Raw genomic sequence first — 18,660 nt, 5'->3', positions numbered from 1 at the left:
TGAATTTTGATGTATGGGTTAGTAATATGCCCTGGCCCTATGGATTGCTAAACCCTATGGAATGGATGTAACTCCCTTCCCGTAGTCAAGATTTTGTTAGTGAGTCGGTACTATACCTTAGCCCCATGGATTGCTAAACCCTTTGGGGAATGGATTTAACTTCTGTCACACATTAAACCCATTGTAATATACATTATGCAAAGACGGCGTATACATTATACAACTATAATCGTACATTAATACAATCTACATTATACACTTAATATAGTACATTATTTGTCGAAAATTTACAAACTATAACTTACGAAAACAAAACACGAAAATCTGTAAATCAATAAACGAATTAATTAAATTACTTTCTTATTGTTGAAAAAACGAAACCGATTGAGTAATACTTCCAGAATTCGGGTTTAGGCGAGAAACTACACCACCAGACGTGTTCAACGTAGAAAATCGAGTCAGTTATATGAGAGAAGAAATAAAATTATGAAGGAATACGAAATAAAAACATACTAAAAAATCTTCGTCCATTGTTGAAGAAATCGAAATCAATGAACGGGTGCTCGAAATTATTGACAATTACGATAAAAAATAATGAGCCGAAAGTTTAGGGAGAATGACTTCAATGACGATTGTCTTCAACGAAGAAAAAAGGATGAAGTTTAGGGAGAGTAGAAATATTGTAGAGTGATATTGTGAAACAAAAACCGTAGAGAAGAAAGATTGTAACGTGATATTTGATAGAGATAATCAAGGAAGTTACCATAACCAACTCATTTAAGAATACCAAAATTGGTCTTTTCGAATTTTTAATGTAATTTAATTAAATACAAGTGGCATTATTTTTTGCCATCAGATCTTGAATATGGATGGTGGAGATTGAGAAGAAAAAAGAACAAAAGATGGAAAAAGGATGTGAATACATTCCTATAGGGGAGTGATCAATTGCTAACTAATTAGCAATTCCAAACTAAGACTAAATCTTAGCCATTAGATTAGAAGATCTAGTGGTTGAAATAATGCCACATGGATTATATTTTTAATTAAGAAAATTAATAAATAAAATTAGAGGGTATTAATGTCAATTCCCTCTCATTAAAATCATCTTAAAACTTTAAATTTACGTAACTCTCTTGATTTAAATTATTTTTTCGCAAAAAATATATCAAATTAAAGATAATTTATATGGATTCCAACGAGATCTCAATTGCATATGTTCCGACGACATTCAGATGATGAAATTTGATATTTTTTATTTTAGTTATCGTAAATGTTGATAACCAGATTTTTATCAACAAATACATCAAAAAATCTCAATAAAACCATGTAAAAATCTCAATAAATATGTGTTGATATTTTCTTGTACTAGTGTTGATATTCTTATGTCATATTGTTGATATTTGTAATACACTATATTGATATAAAAATCATTTATGAAAATTATCATATGATAACATTATGACGATATTACCCTTTCGTTGATATTTTGTCTACTATTTATTGAGATTCGTAAGATTTAATCTAATCCACTCATTTTAAAATCTAAGGGTGGAGATTTGGTCTTGATTTTAGATTAGGTTGCTATAAGCATTAGAATATGACCCCATTCCTATATATATATATATATATATATATATAGGATTGTGTTAAAATGACAACACCTCTTAAAGTAACACCATACCACCATTCCTAGCCAATCATTTGTACATGTGGACGAATAATAAGCTGCCATGTGGCAATCATAAAAATTGCTCAAGGGTAATTTTTCACGGACTGCAATATCCAATACACTAGACTGCAACTTTTCCCGACTGCAATATCCAATACGCTAGACTGCAATCTATAGCGTTTATGCTATTGCAGTCTAGCATATATAATATTGCAGTCTAGCGTGGTGTCACATTGTCATTTTAAGAGTGTTGTCATTTTAACGCACCCTAGAGTCACATTATCCACAAATCCACTCTTAAAGACCGAACCACCGAACCCTATCAAATTAGGGGGCTTTTAGATCTAGTTTTTTATGGATATGATACATAAATTTATAAATTATTTTCGCCTTCATCACGAGCCTATTTTAATTCATCCGAAGGTAAATAAGTCATACTAACATGCTACGAAGATTTAACTTCGTTCCAGAATATATTACTTCATTCTAGTAGGTTTTTACTTCATCCTAGTAGGTTTTTACTTCATTCCAGTAGGTTTTTACTTCATTCCAGTACGTAAATGTGGTTTCGCCGTCGCGTGCCGTTCTTTCTCTCTACAATATCTATCACCACCACCATAGCGCTAATATAGTTTAATAATCACATGGAATAATGTAATAAATTATTGGAATGAAGTATGTGTAGAAGCATTTGAAGTCCTACTGGAATGAAGTAATAATGTTTCTGAATGAAGTAATAAACTCACTTGAATAAATTGCATTTTTAAATGTTAATCAAGCAAAAACCCACGTCAATGAATTTGAATGAAGCATATGTTGAATCATTTCAAAACCTACTGGAAGCAAGTAAAAACATGTTGTAGTTTCAAGGTATTACGTACAGAATGAAGTAATAAACCTATACAATGAAGTAAAATGGGCTTGTAATGAAGCCGAAAAAATTTTCACAGCAACACATCTCATCAAAAAAACTAGATCTAATGGCCCAGATTTGGTCTCTAGTTCGGTCTTTAAAATTGGTTCGACATTGATCACAACTCTCTCTCTCTCTCTCTCTCTCTATATATATATATATATAGGGGACTGATCATTTGCTAACTAATTAGCAATCCCAAACTAAGACTAAATCTTAGCCATTAAATTAGAAGATTTAGTGGTTGAAATAATGCCACATGGATTATATTTTTAATTAAGAAAATTAATAAATAAAATTAGAGGGTATTAATGTCAATTCTCTCTCATTAAAATCATCTTAAAACTTTAAATTTACGTAACTCTCTCGATTTAAATTATTTTTTTCTAAAATTTATATCAAATTAAAGATAATTTTATAAGGATTCCAACGAGATCTTAATTGCATATGTTCCGACGACGTTCGGATGGTGAAATTTAATATTTTTTATTTTAGTTTTCGTAAATGTTGATAACCAGATTTTTATCAACAAATACATAAAAAAATCTCAATAAAACCATGTAAAAATCTCAATAAATATGTGTTGATATTTTCTTGTACTAGTAATGATATTCTTATGTCATATTGTTGATATTTGTAATACACTATATTGATATAAAAAAAATTCACGAAAATTATCATATGATAATATAATGACGATATTACCCTTTTGTTGATATTTTGTCTACTATTTATTGAGATTCGTAAGATTTAATCTCATCCACTCATTTTAAAATCTAAGGTTGAAGATTTTGTCTTGAAAAGGATTAGGATGCTATAAGCATTAGAATATGACCATATATATATATGGTCATATCGTCATAGGGGTGCGATCATATCATAACTCATATTTATGTGATAACCTAATAACCCTATCATTTATGGGTCAAAAGTATCATTTTTACTAAAAATGATATTTATACGCGATAAAATGATATTTTTTCAACATGCATAAAATGATACTTTTATTCCATAAAATGATATTCTGTTCCGTAAAATGATATTTTTCGTCCATAAAATGAGGGTTATTAGGTTATCACCATAAATATGGGTTATGATATGATCACATCCCTATCGTCATATATATATATATATATATATATATATATATATATAGGGGAGTGATCAATTGCTAACTCATCATTTAATTGCTAACTACAACTAATTTAAGGCCACATAATTTTAAAAAACGTGTGGTCTACAATTTGCCACGTGTAATTTTCATTTTTATTAATTAAATCAAAAAAAATTAAAAAGAAACGCCAAATTAGGGTTTTGGATGAAAATGTCAATATAGTGTTTCGAAAATATCAACACAATGCTTTGAGAATGTCAACACAAATTTAGGATTGACATTGTATATGCTTTATATTGACATATTATCTTAGCTGTATTGACATTAGCATGTGTACGAAAAATACGAAAATTCTAGATTTTTTTTTTCAAATTTTGACGTCGGAACATATGCATGTAGTATATCGTTGGAATCCTTATAAAATTATCTTTAATTTGATATATGTTATATGAATTTAAAGTTTTGAGATTTCTTTTAAAAGTTAGTTATAACTAACTTAACATTAATACCCCTATTGATATTTTTTGGAATTAATCCTATGACCTTATTGACGTTTTTTGTTGATCGTATTGACATTTCGTGATTGATGATCTAGGCCTTTAATTTGAATATCTAATGGCTATTATTGAGTTGTAGTTAGCAATTAAACATTGAGTTAACAATATAACACTCCCCTATATATATATATATATATATAGGGATGTACTAAGATGACAACCCTCTTTATTGTAACACCATACCACCATTTTAGGCCATTGGATCTGAAAATCGTGTGCTTGTCATGCTGCCACGTGTAAAAACACGGAGGGGTAAAATAGGAAATTTCTAATTTTACGTTACCAGATTGCAGTGTTGTTCATTGAATATTGCAGTCTTACCACAACAATATTGCAGTTTACCACGACTGCAGTATCTAATGCAGTAGACTGCAATATTTAATATAGTAGACTGCAAACCCGTGTTTTTTCACGAAACTTAATCCTAGCCGTCCATAGATGAGATCTAACGGACTATATTGGTGGTATGGTGTTATCCTATCTATGGTGGCACCATAGTGCACCCCTATATATATATACATATATATATATAGGGATTTGTTAAAATGACAACCCATCTTAAAGTAACACCATACCACCATTCCTAGCCAATCATATATACACGTGGACGAATAATCAGCTGCCACGTAGCAATCATAAAAAATTCACAAGGGCAAATTTACGCGGACTGCAACATCCAATACTCTAGACTGCAATATCCAATACTCTAGATTGCAAGGTGTCGCGGCCTGCAATATCCAATACGCTAGACTGCAATCTATATATTGTTGTAGATTGTTGTCTAGCGTTTATACTATTGCAGTCTAGCATATATAATATTGCAGTCATTTTAAGAGTGTTGTCATTTTAACGTACCCCTACATATATATATATATATATATATATATATATATATATATGTGGGGATGTGTTAAAATGACAACCCATCTTAAAATAACACCATACCACCATTCCTAGCCAATCATTTGTACACGTGGACGAATAATCAGCTACCATGTGGCAATCATAAAAAATTCGCAAGGATAAATTTACGCGGACTGCAACATCCAATACTCTAGACTGCAATATCCAATACTCTAGACTGCAAGGTGATGCGGCCTGCAATATCCAATACGCTAGACTGCAATCTATAGATTGTTGTAGATTGCTGTCTAGCGTTTATACTATTGCAGTCTAGCATATATAATATTGCAGTCTAGCATGGTGTCACAGTGTCATTTTAAAAGTGTTGTCATTTTAACGCACTCATATATATATATATAGGATTATATTCAATGTCGAACCAATTTTAATGACCGAACTAGAGAACAAATCTTGTCCACCCATTTTATAATCCTATGGTCATAATTAATTCTCTCAAATATGATTAAATATTGTCTACATGTATTATAATATATGCAAGTAACGTGTGGGGGGCTGTTTTTGTAATTGTAACTTTGGCTGTTATTTTTATTTCCTTGATTTCAGACACGTAAATATGGAAATGATTTTCACATGATTCTAATGCACTCTTCATTTGCAATTCAATCTGCAAAAATATTCAGACACATTAATATGGCAATGATATTCACACGATTCTAATCTACTCTTCATTTGCCATTTAATCTGCCAATATATCAGTTGCTTTGCACAGTTCAATCTCTCTATAATAACTAAATATCCAATTCCATTCATTTGTAATCTTCAACTATCGTCTATCTACTTCTTCGTGTTATTTGGTTGTATGGATTGTTCAAACAGCTTTACGCCTGGAACGGCCTTTACCAGTACATCAATGGACGATTCGAGCAACCCTTTTCACTCAACTGAATTTTCTCCTGAAGCAGCAAACATACGTGGAACTACTTCCACAGAAAATATTGACGACAATCATGGGTCAATATTCGACGAGTTACAATCTCCGGTTGGCAGCTCACTTTTTGATTCTGACTCCGAATCATCCGAGGATGACGAATTAGAGCCAGGTAGTTGGAATATTTCTCCTTTTTATCGCAGTGAATATTTCTCGCATAGAATATCTTGATGTATTATTTTGATCGTAGGTATGAAATATATTTCAAACCGGATGAAATAAATTGCATACTGACTGTACTTTTTTTTTATCCCAGTGTCATACATCCCTGAATGTCCTTCCCAAATGAAGCCACACATTGGCCAGGTTTTTCATACCCTGGATGATGCTATTGTCTTCTACAATAAATATGCACAGAACGTAGGGTTTGACACCCGTAAACATGGATCTAAAAGGGTTGGAGATCTGGTTACATGGCTATACGTTGTGTGTAGTAGAGAAGGTGAGAAGCGAGTGAACCATAAACAGCCTGAGGCTAAACGTAGACGTTCCTCTAGAAAGTGTCTTTGTAAGGCTAAAGTTGCTTTTAAGTTTTGTAAGGGTACTGGTTATGTTGTTAAACAGTTTGAAGAGAGACATAATCACGATATGGTTCAATTACGTCATAAGCGATTTATGAGGCTCAATCGCAATATCGACCTAGTTCATCAGAAATTCATAGCAGATTGCGCAAGTGCAAATATCGGTCCCACGCTGACTTTTAGTCTGCTTAGCGAGGTCTTAGGTGGTTTGGATTACGTCGGATGCACCATTGTCGAGGTTCGCAACTATAGGCGTGATCTAAGAGCATATGTGGATGGTGCTGATGTGCAAATGGTATTGAATGATATGAAGCGGAAGAAGGAGATATGTTCGTCGTTCTCCTACGACTTTGAGGTAAACTCTAAGGGCAGGCTTACACGTCTGTTCTGGTGTGATCCTATTGCCAAGCACAATTACCATTTGTATGGTGACATTGTGTCTTTCGACACAACCTACTCAACAAATAGGTACTACCAATAAGTAGTCACTTTTTAGATTGCTCCATCTTTTTGCTTATTTATGTCAATATGCATTAAACATCGTGTCATCCTTATTGTGTGTGTTTTTGTTAAATGATGAATTGTTTATATTCCAGGTGATTTAACATAATTACTTCTGTCCACTATGATATGTGTGTTGAAACATATTTAGAAGCTTTTTTGTGGTGTACCTTATTATTTTTTTAAGTAGTTTTTGTTGATGTCATTGTGAACTGATTTCATCCATATGTGATGGAATGTAGGTATTGTATGATTTTTGCACCATTCACGGGCAAAGACAATCGTGGCAGACCCGTTACATTTGGTGTTGGATTGTTATCGAAAGAGAATGCTCCTTCATTCGAATGGTTGTTCGAAAGGTTCATTAAATGCATGGGCGCTGCTCCCAAATTGATCATTACTGATCAGGATTTGGGAATGAAGGTGGCTGTCGACAGTGTTCTAGTTGATACAAGACATCGATGGTGCATGTGGCACATCATGTTTAAGGTCGTTGAAAAATTGCCCAAGAATCAATTCCACAATGAGGATTTGAAGAAGGAGTTAAATAAATGTGTGTGGTCTGAGTTGATAGAGCCTGAAGAGTTCGAAGAAACCTGGCACAAAATTATGGAAAAATACGGTCTTACAAATAACGAGTGGTTTTCGACAATGTTTGCCAATCGAAAATTTTGGGTATGTCAACAGCATAAAACTGTTTTTATTTCCTCGTAATACTATGCTGTACAAATTTTGCTTAAGTATGGACTATTTTGAGGTAAGAATGAATCTATTTACATATGCGATGATTATACAGGTTCCAGCATACTTCAGGGATTTTCCAATGAGTTCATTGATTAAGACCACCTCTGTATCTGAGTCTCAGAACAGTTTCTTCAAGAGGTACACCAAGTCTCGCTGTAATCTAGTCGAGTTTCTTATGAATTACAACAATGCATTGGCTTCCCAACGCAGCAATAGCAACAGGTTTGAATATCATGACTCCAACACTACCCCAATGTTGAAAACAAATTCTCCACTTGAGAGACATGCGTCAACAATCTATAGTGACGGTGGGTTTAAGGCAATTCAGGAAGAGATTGAGGAAGCAATTGATATTTGCACCATGGTAAAGACTTCAATCGAGGATGACACTGAAATATATGTGATCAATGACAAGTTCTCTAAGGACTGGTCCGTGTCTTATTCCGTCTCTAGCGATTCATATGCATGTGGGTGTAAACTATTACAGAGACTTGGACTCGTATGCAGCCACATTTTTTGGTTCTTACGAAACAAAAAATTGAAGTTGGTTCCCGATCACTTACATGGAGGACGTTGGTTGAAGTCTAATTTTGTCAAGCCTGTACATTGTGGTTTTGTTGACGATATTGAAACTGCTCTCATTGTCGATGAGGCAGCTCAGGAATGGAGGGATATGCATGGTGATTATTTTGAGGTTTCACAAACTATTAAGGGAAACATTGACCAAATTCGTGCATTTAGACAAATTATTGCTGAAGGGAAGAAAGCGATATTGGGCGAAGGACTTGTATTGTCTATCAGTGATAAGAGGCAAATGATTGAGAATTTCTATGGGTCTCAAGCCCCTAGCGAAATAGATGTCCATCCTCCTGACGTTGTCAAAACCAAGGGTTCAGGAAGACGGCCTCTTACACACCTTGAGCAAGCTATGAAGCTGAAGGCGAAGCCTGGTCGTAAATGTGCCGAATGCGGTGAGGTTGGTAATCATGATGCAAGAAATTGTAAAAAGATTAAGGAGAAGCAGAATAAAAAGTAGTTCCTTAAGTCTCTGTGTCTTGATGTAATGACTCAGTTTTTCAACTTTTTTATATTAAAATTATGTGAATCCCTTTTGACATTAGATGAATATGATTTAAGCAATGATGATTTTTTTTTTTTTGCTATGTTTTCATGATTTGAGGATGAACTTATCTAACGTCACAATGAATATTTTGTCGGACATAACGTTCTCTTTATGTAATTTTGTTTCTTGAAGTCTTATTTTGTCACATAAAATATTGTGATCATCTTGCAGTAAATTTAATTCATCGGATAACCATGTTTATGCACCCCTCAGTAGAACAATTACTGGTTGTAAATTTATTGATTCATTACGTATTGTAAACGTTTATCTTATAATAATCTAAGAACTGCACTCGGCCAACATATCCATGTTTTGATTAATTTTAGCTAATAATAAAAGAGTTATTTAGCCTATTCAGTTTTTATGGTTTACGTGTATGAACTTATCTAGTGTTAAGATGAATAGTTTTTCATCTAGTATGATATATTATTGCTATTTTGGATTAATGTGATTCTTGTCTTTGATTAATTTCTAAAGTTAATCAATTTAGTTTAATGTGTTCCGAACTGTACAATATACCTTTATCAGTAAATCATTGTTTTGAACAATTTGTTTATCTGATGAAGTTTATTTATGCTTTTGCTGAACCACAGTAGTTTATCCAATGAATCTATGCATAGAATTAATGAGACTAAATGAAAAGAATCTTCAACTATGGTCTAAGTGGTATAATATCATTTCACAGATCATGCAGATAATTAAAATCCATGGAAAAATAGTAACAAATTTCATAACTACGGTTGTATCTCTACCCCAGACACTAACAAACTATTACATCACTTCTTCTTTAGGTACTCTGCTATCATTTTTTCAACATCGATGTGATTGTTTTTGCTTGCCTCTACGTAGTATCTTGATGTGATCAGCTTGTTGTGGATGCATTCGTGACTGATTATTGCATTCATCAAAGCTGAACAGTATTTTGCCCTCAAACTCTGCAGTACTCCTTTGCTAGTTTTTTTTAGCCCACAATTCCAATATTCAACGCGCTCGCCTTTATACGTTTCCATGTGCCTCATTAGAAAGACCCCACAATCTTTAGCATTAGTTGTTGTCCTCCACGGCATTGCCATCCTCTCTATTCTGGCAGAGGAAATTGTTTTGCATTGTTGTACAAGGCCGATCTGTGTCAAATAGTGACAAAAAAACATCCTCTGCATACACAAAAACATAGTTAAGAGATCTATGATTTCTAGATAAAAAAAAAATCTATAACAAGTCCAAAACACTAACCAGTGTCTCTGGAATGTCACCGTAGTTCTTTGTAAGATCGTTATCGTCCCCATTTTTGGAATTGTCTATTACAACGGTAGCTCTTCTTTGAAAGCAAAAACATACAGCATAGTAGTGTTCGTTCGCACATATTGGGAAGAAGACCTATTCAATGACACAAATTGCGACATAAAATGACATTCTAAATATTGAGCAGAAGTTCCTTTATTCATGAATCGTACTGTTTGCACGTCTGCCCATTTGAAATTTGGAACTACATTCACCTCGTCTTCCACTATGTTACAAAACTTAGCACAAAGTGTGTTGGTGTCCGCAGACTGAGGCTTTGTCACAATGGTGTACAACTGTATATAAACGAAGTTAGGCACTTCATTGTACGTATAATTCATGTATATTATCCAATAGTACTTACACACGGGTACGTTGTGAAGAATAACCGTCGTGACGAGTATGGTTGTCGCCCCTCTTCCATGTTATTCAGGTACGATGCCCATGCATTGATAACTCCAACCATTACTAACTTCTGAGGCATTAACGAACATAATTCCAGTTTTGTCAGAGTGACAACATCGTCATCATAAACGAGCACATCCCTGCGCATTACAACAATTCAATAATACACTCATTCATATTCATTATGCATTGTTATCGTTTCAACCTATAAACACATAACTTCATCTTATAATAGCCTAATAATTGCACACGACCATATATCTGATTAAGTAACTGTATATAACATAGCGCTATATCGTTAAAACAAAATAAGAAATAATACTCGTCTGTTGTATTGGTAGTAAGAATCCAATAATAAGCTTCAGTCTCCTCTTGAGATAGCTTATTTGTGAGCTTGACTTGTCGTACCGCGTATGGAGATCGCAATGCGTTTGAAACTTTCCTCTGCGTTCTCCTAGGTACATCCATCTTTTCCATCACATTTTTGCCCTACATTTCGAAATAATATAGAAGCACAATAATATATTGTAATATCCAATTCAAGATAATGACATTTGCACCAGGAATCGTTTAGGCTTACCTTGTTGTTGTCATAAACTACTACCTCTGTTGACGGCAATGCATTAACTGTGCCAGACATTAACTCATTTACTTTGCCATTCAACCCCTCATTGACAAAATCATCATCGATATTTATTTCCTTATACGCATCCATTACAGCCTGTATTTCCGCCTCCACGCTAAATTTCTATTCAGCAAAGTATCGTAAACATTTTGTTTCAACTGTTACAAATGAAAAATATGTCACATGTTTAATTAAAATTTGTACCTTTAATCCATCATCCTTTGGCTGATTATCTTGCTGTAGTCTATCAACAGAAGTTGTATGAACATCCTGTCAGTTAGAGTATACGATTTCAGTAATGCCTAAAATAATTCAGCCGAATCTCGATGTTGATACATATGATTGCGGATTTGGTTCATCCAATTCGTACATTCTTTAAATAATGAGCAATTGGTTAATTGAATTCATACATGTACTCCATTATCCATTGGCACATTACCTACATGTGTCCTATCAACGGGAGTTGTGTTTTGTTCCAACTTGATATCATTTGGTGTGGTATGAACATCCTGTCAATTGTGGATATAAGGGGACATATATAGGTTTGTGTTAAAATGACAACCCCTATTAAAATGACACCGTGACACCGCTTATACAGCAATATTATAAACGCTACACAGCAATATTACAAACACTACACATCAATCTATAGATTGTTGTATAGTGTGTCGGATATTGCTGGACAAGCAAATTGCTAACCGTCTTTTTTTAGATTTTTTTTGCCACGTGGCAGCTTATTATTCGTCCACGTGTACAAATGATTAGCTAGGAATGGTGGTATGGTGTTATTTTAAGGGGTGGTGGCACCCTAACATGCCCCTATATATATATATATATATATATATATGAAAATGATCAATACAAAAATTTGATCCCAATACAAAATCCAGACCAAATCATGACCATGAGATTTGACAATCTAATGGTCAATAATTAAAGAAAAACACGGAGGGTCATTATAAAGCAGTTTTAGGTCATATTATAAACTTGGGGTTGAGGTCATTTTAAGACCCTTTTATGTCATCCTTATAATAATGACATAAAAATAAGTTTACGATGACCTAAAAATAACCTCCATATGCTTGGTTCTGTATTTTTGTATTAAAAATGGGTTTGCATAGATCAAAACCATATATATATATATGCAAACCCATTTTTAATACAAAAATACAGAACAAGCATATGGAGGTCATTTTTAGGTCATCGTAAACTTATTTTTACGTCATTATAATAAGGATAACATAAACGGATCTTAACATGACATCAACCCCAAAGTTTATAATATGACCTAAAACTGCTTTATAATGACCCTCCGTGTTTTTGGTCTGGATTTTGTATTGGGATCAATTTTTGTATTGATCATTTTCCTATATATATATATATATATACTCCCAATCTGTAACCCAAAAAGAATCCGCCTCTTTCTCTCCTTCTTCAATCTCTAACCCTAGAAGAATTGCTCCTGCCTCCGTTCTCGTTCTCTCCAAGCCAGCAAGCCTCCAACCCATCTCCTATCTCTAATCCATCCCGCCACCTCCTCCCTCCAGCCGTGCAGCCCGCCACCTCCAGCAGTTCTCCAGCCCGCCCAGCAGTCGGCGTCTCCTCCGCCCTCCAGCAGTCACCGTCGCCTCCACCTCCGCCCTCCAGCCATCCACGCCGCCTCCATAAGAAGGTAACAACTCAACTCATCTTTTTATTCCTATTTACTGTATTACAAAATTGCACTAGGATTTTTTCATTTAAGTTTGTGTATTTCTTCAAAGCTCTCAATTTAGTGTGCAAAATTAAAATAAGTCCAAAATTCTTGTATTTAGGCACTAATGTGTAAGTTAATACTATTTATTTTTCAATGATTAAACTGTTGAATATGTTTAGTTTGCTCAAGTATATTTTGATATTTGAAAATGAGTATGAAAGTATTAATCAAATATTCAATCAGTGAAGCTTCATTCCTATGGTGAAATTGATAATTATCATTGTACAAATCAATCTAGATCTGCCGTCCGACCCATATTACTTTACCAATTTTTGATAAATTGATGAATTCTTCATCTCATTATCGATAACTAATGAGATTATTTTATTTTTTAGGTTTAACTATGGACAAAAGATTGAGCCAAACTTGAACAAGAATGTAATTGAAACATGAAGTTATTCAAGACTGAAGACTTGTAGTGAAATCTCAATTAATTGTTGAAGCTTAGAAGTTGGAAACATTGAATGGATATTAGGGATTTAACTTGTTATAGTTTGTTGAGGATTTATTAGATATCATGAAAATGTTTTTATGATTTTTTTGTTTTTTCTATTTTTTTGAATTCTCTTAAAATTTCGGTTTTACGGTTTTCTTTGAAATCTCTTAAAATTTCGGTTTTTTCGGTTTTTTTGAAATCTCTTAAAATTTTGGTTTTTTCGGTTTTTTAAGTTCGGTTTTCGGTTTTTCAGATTTCGGTTTTTCGGTTTTCAGTTTTGGTTCAGTTTTAGTTTTAGCCTAAATTCGGTTTTTCGGGTTCGGTTCGGTTTGGGCGAAAAACCGAACCGAAACCCGAATGCACACCCCTAATTTTTCCTAATAAATTTATTTTCCTGTCAAACAAACTGCTGAGGTTTGGTGCCTCTTGCACATCGGAAGACTTGTACAAAATAAATAAATTAGATAAAGATCTATTTGACCGATTATGCGATTAATCAATTTACATGTTAAACAGATAATTGGATGCTAGAATGCAAATAATTCATGTTCAAAGAAAGTAAATCCTTAAACATGAATTCTACAATTTAGAGTTACCGATTTGATTCTCCAAAGAATCGACGATTGCTCGCGCCTTCTCCACAATGATTTTCAATACTAGACCACGGATCTTCTGACTGGTTCTCGAACTGTATCTCGATATCAGGGTGGGCTGATCTTATCAAAATACTAGGACTCGAATAAAGAAGATAGAACTTTCTCACGAAGGAGAGCTGAAAAACTCACGGAGGAGAAAAACATGAAATTTTCGTCCCCTTCTTCAATTAGAGAGGGACGAAATTTTCAGCAAAGGAATTAGTGAATTCAGTCTCTCATTTATTCTCCTATTATAGTCATACGATTTGGATTTAGCTGGAACCCACCAATCATTTTTGTTACGTGTGTATTATATATATATATATATATATATATATATATATATAGAGTTGTAATCAATGTCGAACCCTTCTTAAAGACCGAACTAGAGAACAAATCTTGGCCATAAGATCTAGTTTTTTTATGAGATATGTTGTTGTGTAAATTTTTTTCGCTCTTCATTACAAGCCAATTTTACTTCATTGTATAGGTTTATTACTTCATTCTGTACGTAATACATTGAAACTACAACATGTTTTTACTTGCTTCAAGTAGGTTTTGAAATGATTTAACATATGCTTCGTTCGAATTCATTGACATGAGTTTTTACTTTATTCACATTAAAAAATGCAATTTATTCAAGTGAATTTATTACTTCATTCAGAAACGTTATTACTTCATTGGATAAGGTTTTTACTTCATTCCAGTAGGACTTCAAATGCTTCTACACATACTTCATTCATATAATTTATTATATTATTCCATGTGTTTATCACACCATATCAGCGTCGTGGCGGTGGTGATAGATATTGTAAAGAGAAAGAACGGCACGCGACGGCGAAACTGCATTTACGTACTAGAATGAAGTAATAATCCTATTAGAATGAAGTAAAAACCTACCAGAATGAAGTAATATATTCTGGAATGAAGTTAAATATTCGTAACGTGTTAGTATGACTTATTTACCTTCGGATGAATAAAAATAGACTGGTGATGAAGGAGAAAATAATTTATAAATTTGTGAATCTCATCCATAAAAAAGTAGATCTAAAAACCCTAATTTGGTATGGTTCGGTGGTTCGATCTTTAAGAGTGGGTTTGTGGATAATGGGACTCTATATATATATATATATATATATATATATAGGGTTTTGATCTATGAAGATCGGATTTAAATACAGAAACGCAGAACGCGGTCATACGTAGGGCATTTTTAGGTCATAGTTAGTTTATTTTTAGGTCATGCTAACAAAGCATAACCTAAAATGATCTTAACATGACATAAACTCAAATCTTATAATATGACCTAAAACTGCTTAATTATGACCTTCCGTATTTTTGGTTAATTATTGACCATTAGATCATCTAATCCTAGGGCCAAGATTTGGGCTGCATTTTTGGATTTAAACACATACTTATTTTGATCATCTCCCTATATATATATAAACAGATCTTAACATGACATCAACCCCAAAGTTTATAATATGACCTAAAACTGCTTTATAATGACCCTCCGTGTTTTTCTTTAATTATTGACGATTAGATTGTCAAATCTCATGGTTAGGATTTGGTCTGGATTTTGTATTGTGATCAATTTTTGTATTGATCATTTTCATATATATATATATATATATATATATAGGGGTGCATTAGGCTCCTTTGCAGCCTAAGTGTCCTATTTCCTTCTTAATCTCAGCCCTTGGATCCTTGAATTGGATGGTTGTGATCAATGCATTATTAGTCTATAATGTTGCATTACTAGCCGTTGTGCATTATTAGAATGAAAATGTGCATTATTAGTCTATAATGTTGCATTATTAGCCGCTGTGCATTATTAGAATAAAAATGTGCATTATTAAATGACACGTGGCATTAATCTAACCGTCAGATGACAAAATCGTGGGGCTAGGATTAAGAAGGAAAAAGGACAAAAGATATGAAAAGGATTTGAAAACATCCCTATATATATATATATATATATAGGGGTGCACTATGGTGCCACCATAGATAGGATAACACCATACCACCAATATAGTCCGTTAGATCTCATTTATGGACGCCTAGGATTAAGTTTCGTGAAAAAACACGGGTTTGCAGTCTACTGTATTAGATATTGCAGTCGTGGTAAACTGCAATATTCATTGAACAGCACTGCAATCTGGTAACGTAAAATTAGAAATTTCCTATTTTACCCCTCCGTGTTTTTACACGTGGCAGCATGACAAGCACACGATTTTCAGATCCAATGGCCTAAAATGGTGGTATGGTGTTACAATAAAGAGGGTTGTCATCTTAGTATATATATATATATATATATATATATATATATATATATATATATATATCCGTTATATGTACATTTTTTTATAAAGTTTCTCATAAATGTGGATTGGTTTATCCTATAAGTGGATAAAATTATGTTTCAACTAGATAGTATAATACTCCCTCCGTCCAGCTTTAGGAGTCCCGGTTGAGATAAATTAATAAAAAATGCCTACAAAGTATTAAAAGTGTTAAAAGTGGGTCTCAATATCCACTACAACTAATAAAAAAGTGTTAAAAGTGGGTCCCAACATCCACTACAATATTTATTTATTGGACATTCAATTAAAAGTTGGCCCCAACATCCACTACAATATTTATTTATTACACCCTCAAACATTTTTTTCTTAAAATATGTGTCTGACTCAACCGGGACTCCTAAAGCGGGACGGAGGGAGTAACTATGATATGTAATTATGATTTGGTAGCTTAGTTAAAAATTTACTTTATCACGAATCTATGTTTGATAAAATTATGTTAATTTTTTTTGGACAAAAATATCCATAGTCTAAATTTATTTTGATCAAATTTACAATTTTAATTGATAGTATATGTGAAATATATAATACATGTATGTATATATATGGCGAGATGAACTGATCACTATAAAAATTATCATCTGAAATTGTAACGATGATGCTAATTTATTTTATTTCTATAGTACTGCTACATATTATACTTGAAACAAACTTTATTGAGGAATTTCAGAATATGAGTCTTAATTTGCTGACCTTTCGAGATTTGGAATTAAATTCGTTGACTTTTAAAAAAATGGGATCGAAACATACAAATTTTTCATAATAAGAGACTTTTACTTTTTTTTAAAAAATCTTTTTTCTTATTATATCCTACACAATTGGGAGAGTTAATTTGTCATAGCGTGTTGAAAGGCTATGAGAACAGACTATGACTTTATGTGTGTCTGCGTCTGTCGACTGGCTAAGAGGGTACCTAGATCTAGTCGTGCCATTAGGTTTGTGTCTATCTTCCCTATTAAAAACCTCAACCCACTTCTACTGGCTAGTATAGCGGAGTAAAGGATCGATCCCACAAAGATGGATGTAGGTGAAATACACTTGCGATGACAATCAAGGAGGGGTTCGTTAGCTACCACGCTTTTTGGGGTTATGTTTTACCTAGGAATAAAATAAAATAAGACTTTATCTATCCTGACCAGTAAGTAACTAAATGCTGAATGCTGCGGGATGTGTTCGTGAAACTGAGGGCTGGACAACTAGTGTGCATGTAAAAAGTGAAACTTTACCCTAAATGGATAGACAAAAGCAAAAGGAATAACAGATTCACTGGCCGACGGCTACCTGGACTGACAGAAAAAGCTGAAAAAGCAAAAGACAAAACAGAAAAAGTAACTAAAGCAAAAGGTGGTCCCAGACTAGAATGGGATGTTCTCTTTTTCACCAAGCAAACAAAATATGATCAGTAAACTTAAACTTCCATGGATGAATGCTTGAGGTCAGAATCAAACAACTCAGATCTAACCCAAAATTACACACTAATACTAGATCTAGGCGAGAATTAAACACATGCAACCAAACAAGAAGAAATCAACACACGTGCATTCAGATCAGCATGCAAGGTGGTGGAATACTCAGATCTATGCATTTTGAAGAAACAACCTATTAAAAACTTGAGGAACTAAAAGAAACACTAGATCTAACTTAACTAAGCAGATTCAAGCACTTAAACAACAGAAATCACGTAAAACTACCAGATCTATCTAACTAGGCTGAAAGAAAGTAATAACAAGCTGAAACTCAAATAAAACCATAAAACTTAACTTCATTCAAGATATTCAAAACAAAAGATGTTTCCAACAAAGTAACTACTGAAATCCAAGCCAAAAGCAAGTAAAACAAGTTCTTAAACTAAGAAAGCATTAAAAGAAAGCATGTAAAGGGTGTTGTTCTTCAGAAACTGGAGCTTCTGGAATTACGGTGGTGGACTGGCTGGTCGGACGGTAGACTCCCTCTTCCGGTGGTGGCCGGAACTTCAAGTGGAACACTAGCTACGCTAAGCTAAGAGAATGTAGTAAAGTTTATCTACAAGAAAGCATGTAAAGTTATCTAGGAAATGGTCTAAGCATGGACAAAGTTTCTTCAATGTTGATCTTCTATTTATAGGGTTGTTTGCCCCAAACCCTAGGGCTGCTCCTTCTCTTGAGTTGACGATTTTGCTCTTCTAGATA

The 18,660-nt window shown here is 33.5% G+C and overlaps 1 protein-coding gene across 1 annotated transcript; it reads left to right on the top strand.

Annotated features, from left to right (window-relative positions):
• Positions 1–6,027: 6,027 nt before the first annotated feature.
• On the top strand, positions 6,028–8,907 carry LOC148932430 (protein FAR1-RELATED SEQUENCE 5-like). The gene is made up of 4 exons (XM_089065098.1): positions 6,028–6,217; positions 6,362–7,094; positions 7,370–7,802; positions 7,924–8,907. Exons 1-4 carry the CDS (start codon positions 6,028–6,030, stop codon positions 8,905–8,907), a joined length of 2,340 nt encoding a protein of 779 aa, XP_088921224.1.
• The last annotated feature ends 9,753 nt before the right edge of the window (positions 8,908–18,660 follow it).

The sequence above is a fragment of the Salvia hispanica genome, chromosome 2 (assembly GCF_029641045.1).
Source record: "Salvia hispanica isolate PSC_SH4W2 chromosome 2, Shi_PSC_v1, whole genome shotgun sequence".
Classification (NCBI taxonomy): domain Eukaryota; kingdom Viridiplantae; phylum Streptophyta; class Magnoliopsida; order Lamiales; family Lamiaceae; genus Salvia; species Salvia hispanica.
This window is presented reverse-complemented; position numbering and strand designations above follow the sequence as displayed.